The sequence below is a fragment of the Ostrinia nubilalis genome, chromosome 27 (assembly GCF_963855985.1).
Source record: "Ostrinia nubilalis chromosome 27, ilOstNubi1.1, whole genome shotgun sequence".
Taxonomy (NCBI): Eukaryota; Metazoa; Arthropoda; class Insecta; order Lepidoptera; family Crambidae; genus Ostrinia; species Ostrinia nubilalis.
Window position 1 is genome coordinate 6,478,816 of NC_087114.1, and position 24,751 is coordinate 6,503,566.

The 24,751-nt window shown below is 37.0% G+C and overlaps 4 protein-coding genes across 5 annotated transcripts in view; 1 reads left to right on the forward strand and 3 right to left on the reverse strand.

Annotated features, from left to right (window-relative positions):
- LOC135084803 (diacylglycerol kinase 1) overlaps window positions 1–617 on the reverse strand; it is a 91,837-nt gene extending 91,220 nt beyond the window's left edge. The window contains exon 1 of the mRNA XM_063979542.1: window positions 378–617. The gene's annotated coding sequence lies outside the window, so the exon portion shown is untranslated. The remainder of the gene's footprint in view (window positions 1–377) is intronic.
- A 2,257-nt stretch (window positions 618–2,874) lies between these two features.
- LOC135084888 (uncharacterized) lies at window positions 2,875–11,644 on the forward strand. Of its 2 annotated transcripts, none has more exons than XM_063979622.1 (2): window positions 2,875–3,037; window positions 4,498–11,644. In XM_063979622.1, the coding sequence occupies exon 2, from the start codon at window positions 4,512–4,514 to the stop codon at window positions 7,905–7,907; it is 3,396 nt and encodes a 1,131-aa protein (XP_063835692.1). In that variant the 5' UTR covers window positions 2,875–3,037; window positions 4,498–4,511; the 3' UTR covers window positions 7,908–11,644. The 2 variants fall into 2 exon arrangements, with proteins under 2 accessions (XP_063835692.1, XP_063835691.1); XM_063979621.1 differs by lacking the exon at window positions 2,875–3,037 and adding an exon at window positions 3,251–3,352.
- A 91-nt stretch (window positions 11,645–11,735) lies between these two features.
- On the reverse strand, window positions 11,736–14,109 carry LOC135084889 (dihydrofolate reductase). Its single transcript, XM_063979623.1, has 4 exons — window positions 13,837–14,109; window positions 13,295–13,466; window positions 12,902–13,012; window positions 11,736–11,944 (listed from the first exon to the last, which is right to left on the reverse strand). Exons 1-4 carry the CDS (start codon window positions 13,920–13,922, stop codon window positions 11,756–11,758), a joined length of 558 nt encoding a protein of 185 aa, XP_063835693.1. The 5' UTR covers window positions 13,923–14,109; the 3' UTR covers window positions 11,736–11,755.
- Window positions 14,110–20,343: 6,234 nt separating this feature from the next.
- LOC135084868 (ornithine decarboxylase antizyme) overlaps window positions 20,344–24,751 on the reverse strand; it is a 33,610-nt gene continuing 29,202 nt past the window's right edge. The window contains 2 exon segments of the mRNA XM_063979605.1: window positions 20,344–22,067; window positions 23,759–23,914. Coding sequence (XP_063835675.1) covers window positions 23,761–23,914 — 154 coding nt within the window. The 3' untranslated portion in view covers window positions 20,344–22,067; window positions 23,759–23,760.

Consider the following 24,751-nt stretch of genomic DNA (forward strand, 5'->3'; position numbering starts at 1 on the left):
TTTTTTAGATTTCAGCCTGTATTATGGTATGAGTGACTAACGCATTTATTATTATAACTATTTGCCTGATTGTTAACATTATAGTACGAGTAATTACTTCTTAAAACAAACAAATAAAATTGGCCAAGAAAAATAAAACGGCAATTATTTTTAAAAGTGGAACAATGCTAAAACAAAGCGTACCAACTGTAAGAACAAATACGCTACTAATTCTATGGCTTACAAAAATAAATAACGCTCGCAGGTTTGTACCAACCGTTGTTGTTTGGGAAATGTTATCTACGTACATACATTTTCTTCCAAGATATAAGTACCTGCCAATACCGTAAATTTCAGATATGAAGAGAAAAAGGAACCTGACCAAAAAGTACACTTACCTTTTTTAAAATCCCAAATTCAAAAACATCACGCACGTCACTACAACACTAGAATTCAAACAAACACTTCGATTTGATAACAACAAATTAGTTTTCATCAACATCGCGGTATTCTCACGCATATTTCTCGGCTAAACGACATTTTGTGCGTCGAACATCCTCATATAGTGTTTTCCTTGTCAAAACACATGTATTCCGGAGATTTTTCGGGCGAATACACGCGACACGACCGCTCGTTCCCGCCCACAGGCTCAACTGACTGAAGGAAGACTGAACCCAGTGTTGCTTTCAGTAAATCTATAAGAGAAAATACACAATCATGCCGTCCTTTATTTTGCGAGCATGCGATACGCCCGTCTCTCTCAATGGCTGACGTGTAGAGCGCTCTCATTTTGCGTGGAACGGAACGTGGTTTTCCCGTGACAGATAATAGATTTCGCGCGCTATTTTGACTTGCTAAACAGTGGTAAGGATGCGGGACTATTCGCACCTCTCGTTACCACCGCTGCAACTCCTGTGTAGCCAGGATCTACAGCTTGACTACCAATAAAAACCTAACCAGTGAAGGTCAAGTTTGTCCCGTGGGAAAGTTAACTGTCATTGGACCCGCAACGGTGATAAGGCCTTTTTCCCGTGATTCGAATTTCGGCACGCGTGCGTGTGAATCACACTCCTGTTTGAATGTTGTAGTACTAGCGACCTGCCCCGACTTCGCACGGGTGCTAAGTATACATGAAAGACTTCCTCTTAAATAACATTATAAAGTGACGCAGGTCTCTACTTAGTCGTTAATACTACAGAGTGGAATTTTGTAATGCTACCTGAAGGGGAAGTAGGTACCTACTCTTAATAGGTACTTACCTATACTTACTGTAGATGGAAAATTTCACTCAAAGAGAACATTCCTTTATTTTTTAAAAGAAAGAGAACTGCATTCAAAGATTTCCGAAAATTCGCTTGCCACAAACGGGCCCCCAACAAAATTATAATAAAGGACTAGGGACGCAGGCCGCTAGCAACCGGGCAACATGGAAGGCATTGGGGGAGGCCTATGTTCAGCAGTGGACGTCCTCTGGCTAAGATTGGCTAGGGTTGCCATTCGTCCGGGTTCTCCGGATTTGTCCTAGTTTATAGTTTATAGGTCGTCCGGGGTGGGCTTTCATTTGGAGTCCGGGTTCAAACATTTAACTTTTAGGCCGATGACGGGCGACGCGACAGTTTTAAAAAACTGGTTGATGTGTCTTGGTTCTGGGCTCCAAAATCCGGGGTTTTCATGAGTCTTATCCTGGTTTTCAAATTTTAGAGATGGTAAGGCAACTCTATACAGGTCCCGTCTAATGCACTTTCACGCCTAAACCAGATTTTGATGAAATTTGGCATACATATATTTTGAATCCCGGGAAAGGACATAGGATAGTTTTTATCCCGGTTTTTGAATCAGGGACGCGCGCGATAAAGTTTTTCTGTGACAGACAAAATTCCACGCAGACGAAGCCGCAAGTCAAAGTCAAAGTCAAAATTTCTTTATTTGTTTTGTCATTTTGCTCTTAAGGAGCCTCTACATGTCTCATAATCTTTTTACCCTACCAGCGCTTCGAGACCAACATTTGGCAAGTGCTGAGAAGAAGCGCCGCAACAAACTCAGTCACCACTGTCTGCCGGTTAATAAAATAAATAGAAATAGTAGTAGTAGGTACATTCGATTCAGGAGCAGTTCACTGAATTTACCATGCATTCTTGTATGGTGTATCTTATAAGAATGGGTATACAAGATTGCGTGGTATATTAAACAAGGTAGTGACGTGCTAATATCTAGACTTACATATTACCTACAAGCGGAAAGCTAGTAGCATATAAATAAAGATATTATTATAATTAAGATGACTATCTCTTTCTGACTTGATAAGCGCGCGCATCGCTACATCAGTAGTAAATTTTTCACGTTCACATGTGCTGACAGACAAAATACATTCATAGTCCCAGAGACAGTCATTTGATTATGCATTGCCTAAAAAGATTGCTTTTTGAATGAATTAAATATTTTCTTGGGACATTTTTTGAAATTGCGTCATCTGTGATATGATAACGGATGTATTAATATACTAAATTTTGGTTATTTTTTTGAAAGAAAAAGAAAAAATATTTAATTTTATTCGATGCATGTACAATTTTTTTTTTGTAAATAGTATTCCCATGTATAACTTGAATACATGGCAATAGGATCATAGAAACAATACAATTATTCGTCAAATAGTAAATTCCAATAATAAATTAGTTGGCGCCACTGAGAGACCTAAGTTATTTTAACTCACATTTGCACTCACAAGGATAGCGTCACTGTATGGTGCAAGCATACTATTATGTAGCCTTCATGGATCAAAATTCTAAATGTCTATCTCCTAGACTATGCGCTTACGTCACTTCAACCGGTCTGCGGCCATTTTGCGAATCGATAAGCGGATAAATATGGAACTACACTTTTTGCAAGCAAAATTGTGCGATTGCAGCGCTGTTCCCGCCAGTTTTGACGTTTGTCGGTCAGTCATTCGGTCTTTACTCGGTCAGTGACTCAGTGTGTCAGTCCACAAAACAAAGTTTGTAGTGGTTCAGTGTTAGATCTACGAGCTTCAGAAGTTTGATTTTCGGGTTCTGATAATAAGGTACATTATAATTTCTATTAAATTAATCTAATCAGCAAATGTGGGAGTAATAAAAGTGATAGAAAGTGTGCAGATGATGCAACTTTTGCTCTGCAAGATAAAGTGGTATTGGGCGTAGTTTTGCAAGCGCTTTTGCATTTCATGGCGGGAAAGTGAACTGTCATGTTAATTTGTTTGTTAAGATAAGGATAAGATAAGATTATTTATTTGCACAGAAACATGGTACAGTAACATACAGGTGTCAGTGGAAACAATAAATCAGTTTCAACATGTTTCATGTTTTGACATGCAAAAATTTGAAGAAGTCAATTTTAAGTAATTATCTAATTATTTTTAACAAATCATTTATTTTAGAATTATAAATAATTAATTCATTCATTAAGTTACATATTAATTTTAAAAAGTCAGCAGTAAAAATGTCAGTGCCGTAGTGTTCGTGAATGTGCAATCAGTGTAGGCAAATTAAATAAAAATAAAACAGGGAAATTACACCTCAAGTGCTCTCAAGAAGTGCGTGACGTCTTGTCAACAATATCACAGATAATACAACCTATATGTAACCTTTGTATTGTGAATTTTTTTTCGTCGAGCGGCTATTTTGGTTCTATGAAATCTTAGTAGCTATCACTGCGACCGGTACCGATCTATTGTGATCGCCGCTATTTTCCATACAGTTCGCCTCCGAGTCCTGCATCCATTAGGTAGTGCAGTATCTTTTGGGGGCGATATGTTTTACATCTTGTGGGCTTAGGATGTGTTTGCCCAAGTGTAAGCTCCGCTTGCGCATCAAAGGTCCGCAGTCCGTGAGAATGTGTAGTGGCGTTTCATCTGCCTCTTGGCACATCCTGCACGTTCTTGTTTCGGAGTCCCATAGTGAACAAGTTAAGCTTGTTTAAGCTGCAGTGATCCAGTGTAAACTCGAACTAAGATGCGCATTTTGATCCTACCCACTCCTGTAATCTGCTTAGAGCATTTTCAGTCGTAGTGAAATCTTTACTCTTCATCATCATTTCAGCCATAGGACGTCCACTGCTGAATATAGACCTCCCCCAATTGTTTCCATAAAGGTCGGTTGGTAGCGGCCTGCTTACCTTTATGAGGTCGTCGGTCCACCTTGTGGACACGTAGATTAAGATTAATTTATTATTAACTAGCTTTCCGCCCGCGGCTTCACCCGCGTAAAATTTAGTGTCACAGATCGGCATAAATTATAGTTGTTAATCTAGGTAATAAACAGTAATACTGTAAAGTTTCAACAAAATCCGTTTAGTAGTTTTTGCGTGAAAGAGTAACAATCATCCAGATATTGATTAACAACCTTGACACGTAATGATTATTATGAATTTTGTATTCGTGTTATTTTAACTCGTGTATCTTTAGTAAATATCATATTTCCTACATTGATATTTTGACGTCAATTACAAAAAAAATCTAAACTGTCTAATTTTCTACCATTTCAGGATTGGCAGCGAAGATGTCTGGCCGTAGCACAGCTGGTCCTTCAACCAGCAGTGGTGTGAAGAGACGGTCCAATAACGAAGACGAACAAGTTTCAAAGGTTTCCAAAACATCTGCTCATAGAAGTAACTCTGTTGAGTATGTAGTAACCATGGATCTAGCAGCAACTGCCTTTGAAGGTCAAACTTCCACTTACAGAATCACAGTGGAATCGGCTGACGGAGAAGTCATACTGAACGACCCTCAAGTCATCCTCAATCAAGCTCTAACAAAAGCTAAAGAAGAAATCATCGCAAAGATCGACGAATTAAGCCTTGTAAAAATTATAGTCAATTTGCACGGCTGCTTCATTGACAACCAATATAACGCATTTGATATTAATGGAAGCGTTGATGTATTCGATGAAGAAACGGTCGATGACCAAATTGATGAACTCAAGATGTTGATCACCTCAAAATTTAATGTTTTTGACCGAGATAATGAGGGCGACAAACAATTATTGTATATTGACCTTCATATAAATAAGCACGTCGTCCCGGATTTTAAACTGGATATCCCTTGGCATCTAAAACGCTACATAGTGAATGTTATGAGTGATGACTATCCGGAACAGAGTTTTAAATGGGCAGTATTAGCAGCGCTACACAGGGAAATACACAATCCACAAGATTACCTCCTCGAAGAATTTTCGGAGGACATTATTTTGACAAATATTCAACACCCAGTCAAACTACACGACATACCGAAGATAGAAGAAATGAATGACATGAGCTTTAATGTGTATATCTTGAACTATAATTTTAATCCCAATAAGAGAGAAGAAATCGAAGGACCTGTGTATCACACAGCTCGTCGACGCAATAAACATTTCAACTTACTACTTCTTCATGGTGGAGCTAGCGATTGCTATTGTTTGATAAGTGACCTAAAGGGCTTAGTGGTAGATACAAATAATTTCCCAATTAGTTATGGCGACAAATTATGTGATGGTTGCCTAAATATTTTCAAAAAAGAATCTCTAATGCAACATCAACAAGACGAATGTTTGAGAAAGAAAACAGTTTTAGCATCACACGATGCAAAACATATGAAATATATTCGTAAAAAAAGTGACTTCGAGAAAATGCCTTTCGTAGTCTACGCTGATTTTGAAGCGTATTTGGAACCTGTGTCGAATTCAACAAATATGAAGAAGAAGCAAAACAAAGAAACATACACAATAAATGTAAACAAGCACGTCCCTTACAGCTTTGCCTATTATATCAAATGTGCTTTTGATGATCAATTGTCAACTTTGAAATCTTATGATGGAAAAGATTGTGCTGAACAATTTTTTAAAATGTTACGCGAGGACTTAGCTGACATACGCCGAAAAACTGATAAATTCTCATCAGTGATACCAGTATTTTTCCACAACTTTTCAAATTACGACGGCCATTTCATCTGTCGTGTATTGGATGCTGAAAACGGTGAAATGTCATGTCTCGGTTCAAAACACAATTATGTAGCGATGCACAAAAAACTTACTATAGGTCAATACAAAGTTGAATTACGTTTTCTGGATTCGAGGAAATTTTTGCAAGGGTCAATTGCGAAACTATTGAAAAAAATTAATCGTGAATTATTTTTCGAAAGCTGTGCTAATTGGGAAGATAGCGAAAAATTTGAACTGATGACCCAAAAAGGTGTATTTCCATATGAATATATCAAGTCAATCGAGCAATTGGAAGAGACGTCCCTACCGCCAATAGAACAATTCTATAACAGCGTTAACGATGCACACATAGAAGAGAGTGATTACCAACGCGCCCTCGAAGTCTGGGATATATTTGAATGTGAAACGATTGGTGATTATTCAAGATTATACTCACAATCTGACGCTTTGATTCTAGCTGATTTGTTTGAAAATTTGAGAAACACATGCATAGAAGCCTATAATTTAGACCCAGCGAATTATTATGCTATTTCTGGTTTAAGTTGGGATGCGATGTTGATGAAGACCGGCGTAGAGTTGGAGCTTTTGACTGATGTTGAAATGGTGACGTTCATGGGCAAGCTTCGGAGAGGCGGTATCGCTCACTGCACTAGAAGACACGCGGTCGCAAACAACAAATACCTACCTGATTACGACGAATGGGAAAGGGATAACTTTATAATGTATTACGACGCCAACAATTTGTACGGCTGGGCAATGTCCCAGCCTTTGCCGTATGGAGGCTTCAAATGGGTCAAAGATTGCACTGTGAAATGGGTCAAAACTAAAGTATTGACTTTACCAGTTGACTCTAATGTGGGTTATTTCCTAGAAGTAGATCTTAAATACCCCAAAGAGTTGCACGACAGTCACGCTGACTACCCATTCTGCCCAGAAAAAAAGAAAGTGCCTGACTGCGACGACGATAGACTGGTCGCGGATTTGACTTCAAAGACGCGTTATACTTTGCATCACTCGTACCTAATTCAGTGCCTCAAGAACGGACTTAAGTTAGAAAAAGTCCATCGCGTGCTGAAATTTAAGCAACGTCCCTGGCTAAAGCCCTACATTGATTTCAATGCTGAAAAGAGAAAGGCTGCAACTTGCGAATTGGAAGAAGATTTCTACAAGCTCATGAATAATAGCATAGCCGGAAAATCTATGCAGAATGATGAGAATTACTTCAATTTGAAAATAATTGATAACTGGTTCCATCAATGGAAGAATCTAAGTGGACACAGCTTAGTGGGAGGCGCTAACTATCACAGCCATGCGGTGATTAATGATAATCTCATGATGATACAATTGAACAAAACAAAAAGAGAGTTCAAAAACCCTATTTACATTGGCTTCAGCGTCTACGACTTATCCAAGGCGTACATGTACGATTTTCATTACAATTTCATGAAGCCAAAGTACGGAAACAAATTGAAACTTCTGTATACCGACACAGACTCTTTTATATACCAAATATATACCAAGGATTATTATTCTGAAATAAGGCCATATTTGGCTGAGCGTTTCGATACTTCGAACTACCCAGAAGACAATGCTTTATATTCGCAAGAAAATAAAATGAAATTGGGATTTTTCAAAGATGAATTGAAAGGGGATGTGGTGAAGGAATTCGTTGCTCTGCGACCTAAAGTTTACATGATACAATCGAAGAACGATTTCAAGAGGAAAGCAGCTGGTGTACCAGAAGCGTTTAGTAAGAAATTTACGATGGAAGATTACAAAAAGTGCCTGCGTGAGCAAAAAAAGGATTTTAGAGAGATGTTCCGAATACAGCCGGTTGGGAACGACATTTACACTCAGAAGGTCAGAAAAGTGGCTTTGAGTCCGGCGTATTTTAACAGGCAATTATTAAAGGATGGGATAAATTCATTGCCATTCGGCCATTACAGTTTGATGGAGAATCCTAACCTAACTTTCTAAATATTTATAACTCAAATGTGACTGACTGACTGACTTAGTGATCTATCAACGCACAGCCCAAACCACTGGACGAATCGGACTGAAATTTGGCATGCAGGTAGATGTTATGACGTAGGCATCCGCTAAGAAAGGATTTTACGAAACTCCACTCCTAAGGGGGTAAAACGGGATCCACGCGTACGGAGTGTCGGGCTGCCGCTAGTCTACCATAAGACCAATAAGACGTGTAGGCACAGGACTATTCCCAGCTCTCGTTCCCACCGCTGGAACTCCTGTGTAGCCTGTAGTATCCGCTAGGGGCGCTGTAACATCGCCCTCATACATTTAATGTCATTTTCTTACGCAGTCGCTAGTGAAGACATTTGATGTAAATTGTAAACTCACCCAAGCCCCATGGTATTGATTGAACACTGTAATAAAATCGCAATGTGTGCAATATCGTTTCGTTGTCTGCCAAATTGTATGCTCTTTGAGCGGAACATAGTAATACTATAGCGCCACCGTCAATACCGGGACGCTGGTTCCGATTCATGCCATGTTGGAAACTATACACCACTAAATTTTTATCACCGAAAAATTTTTAACAGGTTATGTAGAAATGTGTGAAAATTTTAAAGTAAAAAAAATATTGTTTTTTCATAGTTAATTTTTTTATTAAATTTTCTTTAGTCCGTATTTTACGCGCACAGCTGGGCACTCCGCTGCTCGCTAGAGTAGTCGTATGCGCTCGCACATTGCCCCGATCTGTCTTGTCTCGCTCACGCCTCGACCACGCTTCCAGTGTTATTATTACTTACTTAGCTAACTTCAAGTAATTTTGAGTTCTAATAAATGTTACATTATCTTACGTAAATAGTGCTAGCGACGCGTGTGTCTGTCGCAGTAAGATAGATAAAGCCGTAATATTTAAAGACACAAGTTTGCGCGTTCACCGCCAAAAAGTTGCCGTTTGTCGTATCCCGCTGTTTCGAGAGCACTCCCCTAACTGCCTCAGCCAATATCGGAATCCTTGGTGTCGACATATCGAGCGAAGTCCAGTTCCGTGGTCATTTAGAGGGTAAGGCTAAATTAGCCTCGAAGAAGCTTGGTGTGCTCAATAGATCGAGACGGTATTTCACTCCAGCCCATCGTCTGCAACTTTACAAGGCGCAGGTTCGGCCTCATATGGAATACTGTTCTCATCTTTGGGCAGGTGCGCCCCAGTACCAGCTTCTCCCTCTGGACCGCATTGAACGGAGAGCAGCTCGAATCGTTGACTGCCAGGACATTTCGGATCGGCTTGACCCCTTGGCGCTGCGTAGAGATGTATCCTCACTGTGCATATTCTATCGCATGTATCACGGGGAGTGCTCCGAAGAATTATCCGGACTTATTCCTGCCGCCACTTTTCGCCACCGATCTACCCGACAGCACTTCCACCCCCATCACTTAGATGGTTGGCAGTAATGGCAGTCCACAACAGTACGTTTCTCTAGAAACTTTCTGCCCCGTACAACCAAACTGTGGAATGGACTGTCGTCTGCGGTGTTTCCGGACGGATACGACCTGCAAGCTTTCAAGAGGAGAGCGTATCTTTACCTTAAAGGCCGGCAACGCACCTGTAACGCCCCTGGGTCTGCGGGTGTCTATGGGCGACGGTAATCACTTACCATCAGGTGATCCGTTTGCTCGTTTGCCTCCTATCACATAAAAAAAAAAAAAAAAATATGGTTATATCCCTAGGGATATAATTATATACCGTAACATAGTTATAGGAAAGCGATTCATTACTATCTCACTAGGAATATAGTTATAAAACGGACCAAGTTTAGTGATATAGTTATATCACTAGATTAAGTTTAGTGAAATAGCTTTCGGAGTGTGCGGCGCCTATACCAAATGAAAACTTGTCACTGAGAGAAATATGCCAAAAATTTACGTGTTTTGGTGGCCTGTAAAAAATCGAATATACAGTGTTCTACTAAAAGATGTGCCTGTAAGAAGCATTCACTGCTATGTAATTCTAGATGTCATGATTCCTCTTCTTGTCTGAACAAAAATTAAAAAATACTTTTAAAGAAATCAAGATCTCAACTTAGTTGATATAACCTTAATCAAGATATCTCAAAACTGTTGATTAGCTTTAAAAGATTTTTAATGTTTGATTAGTTTCAAATATTGTTAATGTTTAAATTCCAAAAAATATGATCATTTTAATTATTAATTGAAATTACTTTAATACGTGTTAATGTCACAAAGTATTGTAACTAACTGCAGGATACATAATTTGATTTTTTAATAAAAATAAAACCAATTTAATATTGTTTTATTTAATTGTACAGTGTGTTTGGGATAGGGCTAGCGATAATTTAAGGCGATGTTATTATGTCAGTTTTATCGACAAAAATGCCCCCATATGTGGGCCTACCCCCCTCCTCCTGGAATGGGGGGCTTAATTTATTAAAATTATTTTTTATGTGACTACACAAAAATGTCATTTATTTCTTATTTGCCCGTCTTACAGATAAACAAAAAACATCATTTGAAAGCCAATAATATGTGTCATTAAATGAAAATACAAAACCGGCCAAGTGCGTGTCGTGCCACGCGCAGTGTAGGGTTCCGTAGTTGTCCTTCGTTACCACAATATACTTCAGAAGCAAGAAATTACTTCATCTAAAGTCACTTTTAATATTTCCTTCTAAGAAAATTTTTATTAAGTATGAAATTTTATAACACACGACTATTACTCTTAAACTAACTGATTTATCTTACCGCTATAGTGTTCCTTGAAAGATCATAAAAAGCACTATAGTATATTTTTTTTCAGATTTTTCAAGCCAACAGTTTAGTTTTTAGAGGGGGGGGGGGGGGGGGACACACCCTACTCGAACAAAAATTGGAACAAAGTTTAACTTTAACATTTTGCAAACGGATCCCTAAATCGAAATATGTTCTTAGAAACCCCTAAGCCATTTTAAAATAACTATCCAACGATCCACACGATGGGGTAGAAGATGAAATAAAATTCATCCCCACTTTACATCTAGGAGAGCTAAACTAAAAAATTTTTTTTTAAATATTTTATTCTACCTTTTGGTCGGCGTGATTAATATACACCACATAATACCTCCACAAAATTACAGCTCTCTAGTGCCAATAGTTCCCAAGCAAAACCTCGGACGGACAGACAGACAGACATAACGAAACTATAAGGGTTCCTTGCCAGGACTACGGAACTCTAAAAATAAGAAATAATAACCATAAAACTTTAAAAAAAATTGGGGGCATTTTTGTCGATAAAATTGACATCACAACATCGCCTTAAATTATCGCTAACCCTATCCCAAACACACTGTATATGGTAGATTTCTATTTCACTAAGCTTAATCAAGTAATATATTTATAACACTGAACTTAATCTAGTAATATAACTATATCACTAAACTTGGGCCGTTTTATAACTATATTCCTAGTGAGATAGTAATAAATCGCTTTCCTATAACTATAACTATGTTACGGTATATAATTATATCCCTAGGGATATAACTATATTACGGCTTTATCTATCTTACTGCGACATGTCCATAAATTACCAATTTTGGGATGAAATTTTGAGTAACTTTAACTTTTTTTTTGCATAAATAGGATCAGTATCAATAACTCATTACCCAGAATTTTTTTTCGGTGATAAAAATGTAGTGGTGTATAGTTGAACGATGGTAGCGCCCCCCTGTCAATGAGTTTGGTGGGACAGTTCAGTGTAGGTCATCTTTACCTACTGTAACATGTCACCGTACAGTGAAATCATAGGTGTACGGCGTACACCTATGATTCACAATAAAGATTTTTGTATTTGTAATATTTAATCATAATTTTTTGTACACCCTGAAGTAATAAGTGATATCGCCCTCGACTTGTTTTTCATTGGATACGTCTTCCTCATCCATCAACTGGTAGTTTTCTTTGTCTATGTTCGGGAAGAATGTGTCACATTTGTATGTTTTTTGTATTTCTGTCAGATATATCTTTCCACAGCATGGGTGGTCCATCGCAGCCTGAAAGTTAAAGTTTATACCTATTAATTAATTAATTTAATTGCTATTGCAATGCCCTTGAAGAGCCCATAATTATGTTTACCTTAGCTATTTTATAAGACCTTACTGTAACATACATTGTGATGCAATAAATAAATGAATATGAATAAATGAAATAAAATAATTTGTTTCCTTCAACACGTTTGAATCCGATTTGAAAATGTTTGTGTTGGATAGCCCATTTATCGAGGAAGGCTTTAGGCTATATAACATCACCCTATAGCCAGTATAGAAAAATGTTGTGAAAACGGGAAATATTATTCAAACTTTTTTTTTCGTATTTGACGCCACCAGAGGCTATGTTTTCAAACTTTTTTTATTTTATTTATGACTTGATAAGGTTTGCACATTTAGCCAGCCAGTGTCAAGCCAAGTAAATGTCAATTCATGAAACCTGTTTATTTCGCTACCTTTTTTAGCATGGTATTATGTCCACTGCTGGACAAAGGCCTCCCCCAAGGATTTCCACAAAGACCGATCCTGCCACTCGCATCCAGGCACCTCCCGCGACCTTCACCAGATCGTCGGTCTACCTAGTGGGAGGCCTGCCCACGCTACGTCTTCTGGCTCGTGGTCGCTCAAGAACTTTCCTGCCTCAGCGGCCATCAGCTCTACAAGCTATGTGCTCCGCCCACTGCCACTAGATTTTAGCAATTCTGCGGGCTATGTCAGTCACTCTGGTTCTCCTCCTCATTTCTGATTCGATCACGCAGGGAAACCCCGAGCATAGCACGCTCCATCGCCCTTTGGGTGACCTTGAGCCTTCTTATGAAGCCCATAGTAAGCGACCACGTCTCAGCTCCGTATACCATCACTCGCAACACACACTGGTCAAAGACTTTTGTGTTTGCAATTTAAATTGTAATGTTTAATACTAGTACCTGATAATACCTAAGTTAGTATTTGTACATTATTTACCTTGTATATAGAAGAGCCTCCAATGACCCATGTCGATTCGATATCGTCTCTATTTTCAATGTATTTTACTGTCTCATCCAACCCGGGCATCACAACTACACCTTCGGGAACCTGAAAAAGAATAGTATATCGTTATAACATTGGTTCCCAAAGTGGGGGGCGCTAAGACCTTTAAAGGGGGTCGCGGGCCATCTGTGTACAGTATTGGCCAGTTGGTAGCGGCCTGCATAAAGCGCCTTCCTGCTACGTTTATGAGGTTGACTTTGTGCCCAGGACATACCGTCTCTAGAACTTTGTTTAGAATTAAATGTTTTTTTTTTATTTTAAGACTTTTTTTACTTAAGATATTGTTATTTGCATCTCTATAATAAAGAAATACAAAATAATACACACCTCTGCCTTTATTTTGTCTACGTGGTGAGTGAGAACAATATTGACACGACCACTCAACGGACGATACTTCAAGGGGATGCAGTCCCACGTAGTACGGCCCATAATTACTGCATTTGTCTTCTGTGGATCGTTAACTTTAGACGTCATTGTTGTAAAATATGCCATTTCTTTTCTGTAATAAGAAAATAAAGGTTATAGTTTGTTGGATATGTGGGTAGTTTAAAATGTCTTTGTGTATACTGTACAAAAGTTGCCAAGTTTTTGTTTATTTATTTAAAAAAATAAATAGGTAGAGGAAAAAATACTTTTTTATGCAATATTACAGCTTCTGTAGGCACGATCTATGTGTAAAAATACTCGCTTTCAAGTATTAAAATGTTGGCATAGACAAAACTTTTGGTAAATGATAAATTGGAAATAGGGTGACAATTAATCTAAGGGGTGACATAATAAAATTAGAGGGAAAAAGTTACGGTAACACCGGTATAACCTCAAAATGCACATTTTACAGATTGATTTGAAGGTTTTTAAATAAAACTTACTTCAATCTCCATGGTAGAGTGCCATTTACGCCTATTCCCATGTTATCGCACGCTGCAGCAATGAGATTCAACTTGATTTTAGACATGTTGAATACACGTCCGATTATATTTGTCAAATAAATCTATTCACTCAATTAAGTTAGACGAAACTGAACTTAGGTATTTAGATAATATTATCAGTTAGACACTGGTTGGTATAGACATGTAAAAAAGACGATAATCACACAAAAAACAAAACAATAAATCATCAAATCAAAACAACGTCAATCAATTATCAACTGACTAGTGCTGCTACCATTACATATTTTAACGATGCCATGTATCGATAATTTTACCTGACTAGGAAGTATCGTTTGAGGTTATATCTTTATAATGTTTCGATTCGGATTATAAAATGACCAATATCATTATAGCCTCAATCAATACAAACTTACATCAGCGAAAAGTCCTCTATAGTTTTTTTTTAATATTTTCAATAAAAATATCACAATAATCAGGCATACAGGCGGAACGGCAGATTATGAGGTTTTACTATCAGGCAATGATTCGGTTTAAATTATATGGTTTGAAAATTACTTATTCGCAATTTAGCGACAGCGATTCTTCAACGCTTTTTTTTAATTGGAGGTTCTAATCTAATTATAATCATTGGGTTTGAAATTAAAAATAACAGTATTATTTTTGCAATGCTTAGTGGCATTATAGCAGTAGGGAGAAAAGGTTAAGGAAAAAATGCATGAGTAATATCAAAAATCTTCGCTTCTATTTACTCGTACCAATCAGCACGTAATAACAAGTCATGAGTGAAAATTTAGGCATCGATATTATTCTGATACAGGAGCCCAAATCGATATCCGCACATCCCTAACCTCATCTGTGGAGCCAGATTTTATTTCATAAAGTTAATATTCCTTCGGAATAGAGCAACAAAGAATGAGCGAGCGAGATGTCACTATCTGCAACCCTGTGTGATAAAAAGAGATGTGTGATGCTATCATCGTCACGTCAATAGAACCATTTTTGCAAAAGATTTGACAGGCAGTGACACATAGAGGCACAAAGCAGAATTTCAAATCACAGTTTTTTCTAAAAATTTCGTAAAATCCTGTATAGTTTTGGAATTTTTTTATTGTAATACAATGGTGACCTGTTCCGTCCTTGATTGTGATGTAAACCAGAGAAATAATCCCGCAAAATATTCATTTCACAGGTAAATTTATTGAAATCGACACCTCCAAACTTTAGCTTTATTTTTGTGAATGCGCTTAGAATTTTAAGCACTAAGTGTGATAATGAGGATCATTTCGATTTTTAGCTGTGAATGCAGATTTATAGGTCTAAGAAATCCTTAATGTACAGTCAAAAAATTTTTGTTCTACGACAAAAATTGACGAAGTTATGGCCAAATTACTAAAAAAGTTCACTGACCGCCCGGTGCGGGACCGATGACGTCACTATATCCGATCCGAACGCTGCCGGCGTACTTCGTGGATAGAAAATATTTTTTTCTAGCCAAACTATCAGTTTTAGAGAAAAACTTGTTATGACATTTATTCATCAGAATAAAGTAAGCTATCGATAGGTATTTTTTTAAAATAGAAATTGTGAAAAATATCGCAAAAAATATACAGTGTGAGTCACGTTAAAGTGTACATATGAAAATAGATGAAACTAGACCTATTTTTATCGACAAAAAAGAGGTCAAAAAAGGATGATGGGCACAAATGTATGGAAAGTGGTACCCGCTCCAATAGCCATAACCAATATATATTTTAAAAGGCCTTTAGATGTAGGAAAATGTCTGCTATGGGGCCAGTTCTAATTCACGTTTTGAAAGCAGTAATTCCACTAAGTATTATAATGAAAGTATAACACAATCATCCATGTATACGAGTATGTATTATGACTACAATCTATTAATATAACTAAAAGAAGCATTGAAAAGGAAAGGATTATACCTACGATGAACTACCCAAGCTATTAGCCCTTTATTCGCTTTCATCATCATCATCATGATCATTTTAGCCATAGGACGTCCAGTTGAACATAGGCCTCCCCCAATGATTTCCACAATGGCCGGTTGGTGGCGGCCTGCATCTAGCGCCTTCCCGCTACCTTTATGAGGTCGTCGGTCCATCTTGTGGGTGGACTTATTGGGTCTTGTGGGTTTATTCGCTTTAGCAACCCATAATAAAACCCTTAACAAGTAATAAAACTTTAACCCCTTTATTAATAAAAGTTACACTCTAGTTGAACTCTGGCTTAAATTGTCATTTGGTATGGAAATGTCATTTTAATCCAAGGTTCTTCCTAGGTGTAACTTTTTATTAATAAGGGGGTAGTACTACTTTAAATAAAAATATTTATTTCACAATTATTATCCCCATCAATAATTATAGAGTTAAGGAAGCATGCTGGATCAGTAAACCCTTCCTGCCTGGCATAACCTAAGTACCATACGATGGACACGTATGATACTTCTTCTTCTTCTTCCTCGGTCCCTCACTGATGAGGATCGCGACCACAGATAGTGTTCCTCCACAGACTGCGGTCATAAGCTGTATGGACCGCACGATACAAACTCCCGCCCACCGTTTGCCTCACCGCGTCCGACCATCTCATCGGTGCCCTGCCCCGAGCGCGTCTGCCTTCCATATTGTATGGTACTTAGGTTACACAAAAAGTATCTTTATCTTCGAACGCAACCAGATCTGAGGCTGATGGCCATAGTAAATGTTGTTCGTCTTGGTAAGACCTTTCAAATGACACTACAAACATAACTATTGGAGCCGGGTACCATTCTGCTAAAAGTATGTATATCTTCGTACACAACCAGATCTGAGGCTGGTGGTCATAGTAAAAGTTGTTCATCTTGGTAAGACCTTTCAAATGATACTAGACACATATCTATTGGAGCCGGGTACCATTTTGCCCATTGTCCTTTTTGAGATTTTTTTTAAATTTTTTATAGATTTTTTTTTCTTCCAATTACTTATTGTAAAGAAAACGTAATAACTTGTAAACTAAGCGGTATATCCTCATAAAATAAAAACAGTAATAATGCTAAATAACAGGCGATACTAAAAAAATACATAAAATACACAAAAAAGGCCAACAAATAATAAAAAATGATACTTTTTGAAAAAAAAACTGCTTTAAAATTCGTATTTTTTTGGTAATTTGATAAATTTCTCCAAAAAATGCCCCTATAACCGGTAGTTTTTATTACTTTGTATTATTCTCTATCGTATTACCTTCGTAAAACCAAAAATCGCATGTCTCTATCCCTATCACAACGTTTGCAATGATCGTTTGAACTAAGCCTCTCCGGGCGCGCCATGCAACGCTTCGTTAACAACGAAACTGAAAATGGCTCTAGATTTGTAATTTTGATAAAGACAAGTTAGATTTCAAATAAAAACAAAAGATTTCGAAGTAAAATAAGCATTTTAGTTAAAATAAAAATTGTCTCTACCTGTAGCGGAGAATAATGTTGTGGCAGGCCTTTGTTCAAACGATCATAGCAAATGTTGTGATAGGGATAGAGACATGCGATTTTTGGTTTTACGAAGGTAATACGATAGAGAATAATACAAAGTAATAAAAACTACCGGTTATAGGGGCATTTTTTGGAGAAATTTATCAAATAACCAAAAAAACATGAATTTAAAAGCCGATTTTTTTCAAAAAGTATAATTTTTTATTATTTGTTGGCCTTTTTTGTGTATTTTATGTATTTTTTTAGTATCGCCTGTTATTTAGCATTATTACTGTTTTTATTTTATGAGGATATACCGCTTAGTTTAAAAGTTATTACGTTTTCTTTACAATAAGTAATTGGAAGAAAAAAAAATCTATAAAAAATTAAAAAAAAATCTCAAAAAAATTTTGACCTCTTTTTTGTCGATAAAAATAGGTCTAGTTTCATCTATTTTCATATGTACACTTTAACGTGACTCACACTGTATACGCTCATACGATTCAATGCAACGCGGAGACGCGATTAGGGTCTCCGCGGTGGTATATTTGGCGATTTATTCAAATAAAGTATGACTTGACCCCTCCCCCTCCCCCCAGGCCAGAAGTTAGGTAAGGCTTGCCCCTCCCCCCAGGCCATAAGCATAAGCTGGGTATGACTCCCCCTCGGCCAGAAGCTGGGTATGACTAACCCCCCCCCCCCCCCTCTAGGCCAGAAACTGGGTTTTATCACTCATATTATTTATTATTATGTTCAATACAAACAATCATAAAGTTACACTCGCCCCAACCGCGTCTCCGTATTCCATCGAATCCTATAAAAATATGTTTTTTGGACATAGCGATACTTATTTTTCACAATTTTTATTTTTATAAATTACTGGTCGATAGGTTACTTTATTTTGATGAATAAATGTTATTAAAAGTTTTTTTCTAAAACTGATAGTTTAGCTGGAAAAAATATTTTCAATCCCAATAGTACGCCGGCTGCGCTCGATTCGGATATAATGACGTCACGCGGCCCTGCGTACGTTGACTTTTAGCGGCAAAAACGGCCTATGTTTATTACTTAATATCTTCGTAAGTAATGGTCCGATTTGGATAATTCAAAAAGATATATCTTTCTTATGTCTTAAAGATTAACGTAGATACTAATTTTATTGAATTTTCTAAAACAGTACTGATCCTCATTATGTTCTTTAAACATTAATTTAAGTTGTAAGCAAAGATTTCATGCACATAATCCAGAATTTATGAATATTTTGTGTAAAGAAATAATTTTCGTTTTACACTAGGGCTGTACCACAATCGATAAATATATTTTGTGCACTGTCTATCACAGTCACCTGGGAATGTAATAATATGAGTTTCTGACTATTATAATAGGTACTAATTAGTAAAGTATCTTTCAGATTTCCGACTAACGAAGATGTAAGAAAAACATGGCTCAAATTAATTAATCGTCCAAATTGGATTCCAACTAAATATGCCACTTTATGTAGCAAACATTTTGATAGTAAATGTTTTCGAAAAATTGGAGCCAGAATCACGTTGAAAAAATGTGCAATCTCTACAGAGTTTGTTCCGGTAAGTTTAATTAAAATAATACTATTTCTGGCAATAAATATTTTCATTTTCATTTTCTTCTGATGATGTTTCGTTGGTTAGTAATGTCAATTTATTACCTTGATCTGGTTGTTTTCATTGTTTTGATAAAAAATGTTTAACTATAAGTTATAATTAAACTATGATTTCTATGAAATTTTTACATTATCGTCAGAATTATCATTTTTAATTATTGACTTACTCTTACTAATTAGAAATCAGAAAGTTTGTATGGATGTCTTGATGTTTGTTGCTCTTTCAATTAAATCAGTTAAATCATTTTAATCTTCTGAGTTTTATTTTTATTTTCCACTCTCCCATATACGGATTGTATATGGACATTCTATCCTATTTTAGTTCCATTAATATTACTACTGTTAGGTGTTAATTAATATAAATCGATATCGATATTCATGTGAAAAGTAACGACATACATCACTAGAATGCACACATATTTATATTTACACACACAAATGACATCTCATTTTTGGTTTCGTTTGACAGCTCGTGATTGTTGCTCTATTCCGAAGGAATATTAACTTTATGTTTTATTTTTATATTTTTTGAATTTTGAAGTCTTTTGGCGGGAGAGTGAAACGTCTTCTTCTTTTTTGATGATGTTGGCAATACACGTCGAGGTTGACTTGATTTGTGCCATTTTCAAGTATACAGGGTGGAAACGATAAGTGATCTCACTCGATTATTTCTAAACTATACAAGATATTCAAAAATTGGTTATTGTTATACTTAATGAAGGATGATAGATGATACCCCTTCCCACCCTTTGAGTGTCAGTAAAGTTATGTATGGACAACTTGAGAGAACCAGAAGAATCACGATGCACTGTTTTGCTTCACTTGCCCACACTCATGCACGTTCACGAACACTTAATGGTTAATAATCTACTATTATTACACATTAATAGTCGCCCCGACACGAATTTGAGGAAATAAAACAAAACCGCTAACATGACGCTTCAGATTCCCGCCGAGAAGTCAGAGTGAAACGTCATGTTTAAGTTTACTAGTGTAGAAAAAAAAACATACGGGTCGAATTGAGAACCTCCTCCTTTTTTGAAGTCGGTTGAAAATGAAACAAGACCAAAGCTAAAGACGCTGCGTCTGTGACGCTTAGTTCGAAAGGCTACCTTATACAGTGCAACATTGGTTTTTGAGTTCTCTCAAGCAAGACCATAATTTGAAGTTTCAGTAAAGCGCCACATCTTAAAACAAGGGAAGGGGAGGGATAATATCATGTCATCATTTGTTTTTAGGGTCACTATAACTGAAAACAACTCTCCTTTTGGCGCAGTTGGGTAAAAACTAAAGACTTGGCTGTATTTTTACTAGTATTAGGTTATCTGTGATTTTGAGTGGCAGATCTTGAATTCTTAAAGTAATTAGGTAAATTAAATAAAACACACACTGATTAAGATTAACTTTAATCGTTTGTCAATAATACATTAATATTACATTAAACTACATACAGCGGCCCCGGTAATAATGCAAATCGAAGATCGTTCAAGTAATACTTCCGAAAAAAATACTGTATGCTTGGGGTTCGCTGTGAAAATTAAATACTATTATTAGTCCTTATCGCGAAAGAAGTTCTATAGATTATGCACATTTGGCTGAATGGCGTATGCCTTTGCCTTTCCATAATAAGGAAACGATTAAAAAAAATCTGCACATTTTGACATTTACGTTTCAGCGGGGCTATTCCGAAACGTTATCCGATGTTTCGAATGTTGCCATCCCTTTCATACAAAGCGAGATGCCAGTAAGAGGGACGGTGACAGCAGACCCGAAACTATCAAAACGTCGTTTCGGAGTAGCCCCCCTGTAGTTCCAGAAAAATCCGCGGACTTCTTTCGAGGTAAGGATGTAAAATATGAACTAGGCTATCCGTTTATTGGAAAGGAAAATGTAGCAAGATGGAATCAGCAGACGGATTAACACTAGTAACATAACAATATTTGAAACTAAACAATATAATTTACAACAAAAATACGGAATTCAATTTTGAGATTTATTTGCAACTTTTTCGCATCCGCAAGTAGAAAACTTAATCTGTTAAAAAAGGCAGATGTTTTTTGGATAAAAACCTTTTTTTGTTGTAAAAAACATTGCTTTGTTTTATCTTAAGACTAAAAAAAGATTTGAAACATAAAACCTCTTACATGCTATTTTATATAGTAAGATTATAGTAACACTGTATCTACTAAGTCAGTGAAAAGGAAATGTGATTGGTAATAATTAAAAAAATATTTCGAAACGTCATTTGCAATTTATTTTGAACTCTACAACAAAAGTTATAAAGTCAAAAATTGCATGCAAAGTAGTGAAGCATGTGAGAAATTAACGTGATGAAGTTGGATTTCGAAATATTTTTACAAACAATTTTTTTTTTTCATTTTTATTTACATTTTTTTGATTTTTTTTTATCTTTTCATTTAGTTTTTTGGCTCTAACCCGGAGTGGGTGAATATAAGATACACGACGACATACATACGGTTTATATTTTAATAATAATAGTAAAGAAATATTTTTTGTTATTAAAATTTCTACGATTACAGTTTCGTTAACTAAAAAGGTGTTACTAAGAAACCATAGCGCGTTTTGAAAGCTGAAATAGTAGAAATAAAATACTTAAAGACTTGTGACTTTCAACAAAGTTTATAAAAATATGTGGGTAGTTTTTTAAGATGTTTCATTAAAAATACATTTATTACCATACCTTAAAAAGGTTCAAAATCAAATTGTAGCGCTGGGAAATTATTCCCATTACAAAAAAAAAACTGTTATTTTTTTAACGCAAAAAAATATATTTTTTTTTACTTTTGAGAAAGCCACAAGACACTAATAATAATACACATTAAAAACTAAGCAACTATATTCTAATAATAATTCATGCTTGTTGAAGCCCTACTTCAAATCCCTGACAAAAAAGTGCTTACTAAGTTTACCTATGTGTGAATAGTTGTCCGTCCCAAAAATTACGTTTCAAAAAAAGATTTTTTTTAAACTGCAAAAGTGGTAGAAGTAATACTGAATTAAAAAAGTCATTTTATATCTTATGCCGGTAATAATTGAGACGACATTTAAACGCGAAGTACCCAAAGCATCTTGTCTGTTAAGCCGTGGTAGATTCTGAAAAGAAAAATAAAAACGATTTAATACATAATAACCACTATGTAGTTTAATAAATTTATTTTTAATATAGGGTGTTAGGTAAATGGGTATATGAGCCGACACTAGTCCATGTTAACATGGGCATATAAATGGTATGGTGAAGTCAGAAAATTGATATCTTCATTTTAATTATTTTATTTTTCATACAAATCGGATTTTATAAAATTTATTTTGTACGTAAATTAAAAAAAATTAAAATGATGATATCAAATTTCTGACTTCACCATACCATTTATGTGCCCATTTTAACATAGGCTAGTGTCGGCTCATTATACCCATTTACCTAACATCCTATATAATGTATATATTAGAAATCCGAAAGTAACTCTGTCTGTCTGTCTCGCTTTCACGCTTAAACCAGTGACTGATTTTGATGAAATTTGGCATAGAGATAGTTTGAGTCCCGGGAAAGGACATAGGATAGTTTTTATCCCGGTTTTTGAAGCAGGGATGCGCGCGATAAAGTTTTTCTGTGAAAGACAAAATTCCACGCGGCCGAAGCCGCAGGCGGAAAGCTAGTTTATCATGTGAGAACATTTTTATCGTTAACGCATATCGTTTGCAAGTGAAGCTCATATCACTCGTCAGTGGCTGGGCATTACTCGTCATGAGCGAGGTTAGAATTACTGGCGCCAACTGGCGTGTTACTGGCGCTAACTAGCGAGTTATAGGCGCCAAATAGCGATTTATTGAAGCTAAAGCCCGGTCTGTGAGCACGTAGAATTTTGTCCCATGACCCCAAGTTACCCATCCTTATCGCTCGCGCGTAATTATGTTGCTAGGGGCACACTCACTGCGGGCGCCCAGCAATATAATTACGCGCTAGTATAAGGATGGGTAGCTTGGTTGGACAAAATTCTACGTGCTCATAGACCAGACTATAACTGATATTAACTGGCGCCAATTTACCGAGTTTAAGGCGCCAGTTGGAGAATTAATGGTAATTTGCTGGCGCCAACTGGCAACGTCAAAAAATCTTTCTATTTATTACCTCTATTTAACACGTTGGACGCCACGCGGCTCACCGGTGAGCCTCGAACAATACAATTTCCATTGTGTCTAGCGTCTCGGCGTTCAATGACTTAAATAAACAAACTATTACCTCTACTGCATGTTGTAGTGCAAGTAGAGTAGACTTCAATTAAGTCAGGGCTGTCTCACTAGATTGTGTGGCACACAAATAGCGTGAGTTTATGGCGCCAATTGGTAAGTTACAGGCGCCAACTGGCGAATTATTGTCGCCAAATACCATATTCAAAGAAATAAATAAAAACAAAACGCTTTATTACCTCTACAGCATGTTGTAGTGCATAAATATAATAATATAGTCAGGGTTATCTCGCCAGTTCAGCTCTCAGCGAGCAAAAGGCGCCAACTGATATTTAACTGGCGACAACTGGTGACTTTTACAAATAAAATAAATGAATAAACAAACCGCTTTATTACCTCTACTGCATGTTGTAATGCAAGAATATATAGTCAGGGTTATCTCGCCAGTTCAGCTCTCAGCGAGCAAAAGACGCAAACTGAAGAATAACTAGTAATTTACTGGCGCTAACTAATAATTTTCTGGCGCCAACTGATATTTTACTGGCGCCAACTGGCGACCTTTACAAATAAATAAATAAATAAACAAACCGCTTTATTACCTCTACTGCATGTTGTAGTGCAAGAATATGTAGTCAGGGTTGTCGATATCGGCGGCGGCTGGCGCGCGTGGCGGCAGAAGTTGGAAACCCATGAACATAAACGTGCGAAGCAGCGTCGCGCGGTCTGGCCGCGTCTTTAGCACGCAGATGATGCAGCTGTAAGCGAAATTGGAGCTTATTAGAATGGGATAAAACTCATTTTAGATAGTCTAGATACATTGATTTGCTTAAACAGAACAGTTGGGTCAGTTGGAAACCCATGAACATAAACGTGCGAAGCAGCGTCGCGCGGTCTGGCCGCGTCTTTAGCACGCAGATGATGCAGCTGTAAGCGAAATTGGAGCTTATTAGAATGGGATAAGGTTCATTTTTGAATAACAATTTTTAGCGTTTTCTAAAAATGACAATAATTATTTTGTGAGTGAAGATGTGAAAAAGATGAATTTAGATATTAGTGCTTTGGGATAACACGCATTTTAGACAATATGCAGAAGCCGGAGGGACTCGTAACATTAAAAATTGTAGTCTCTCCAGCCAAAAACACTAAACATTGCCCCCTCTCCACCTTGTAACAAATCCTCTCTCACTCTCTCCACTTAGTAAACTCCCTCTCTCTTTCTCTCTCACCTGTCGCAGCCGAGCCTCTCCTCCGCGAAGTCCAGGAGAAGCATGAAGCAAGAGCTCCATGCCATGTAACTTTGAACATTGTCCTCTCTCCAACTAGTAACAAACCCTCTCTCTCACTCTCTCCACTTAGTAAACTCCCTCTCTCTTTCTCTCCCACCTGTCGCAGCCGAGCCTCTCCTCCGTGAAGTCTAGGAGAAGCATGAAGCAAGAACTCCATGCCATGTAACTTTGAACATTGCCCCCTCTCCACCTTGTAACAAATCCTCTCTCACTCTCTCCACTTAGTAAACTCCCTCTCTCTTTCTCTCTCACCTGTCGCAGCCGAGCCTCTCCTCCGCGAAGTCCAGGAGAAGAATTAAGCAACTC

Excerpts from the sequence above, each read along its gene's own strand:
- LOC135084888 (XM_063979621.1), top strand. The coding sequence starts at position 3,307 with ATGTTTCATGTTTTGACATGCAAAAATTTGAAGAAGTCAATTTTAA. Across the intron at positions 3,353-4,497 it reads TTTGAAGAAGTCAATTTTAA|GATTGGCAGCGAAGATGTCT; the intron begins GTAATTATCTAA and ends CTACCATTTCAG.
- LOC135084889 (XM_063979623.1), bottom strand. The coding sequence starts at position 13,922 with ATGTCTAAAATCAAGTTGAATCTCATTGCTGCAGCGTGCGATAACATG. Across the intron at positions 13,467-13,836 it reads ACTCTACCATGGAGATTGAA|AAAAGAAATGGCATATTTTA; the intron begins GTAAGTTTTATT and ends TTCTTATTACAG. Across the intron at positions 13,013-13,294 it reads TAGACAAAATAAAGGCAGAG|GTTCCCGAAGGTGTAGTTGT; the intron begins GTGTGTATTATT and ends ATTCTTTTTCAG.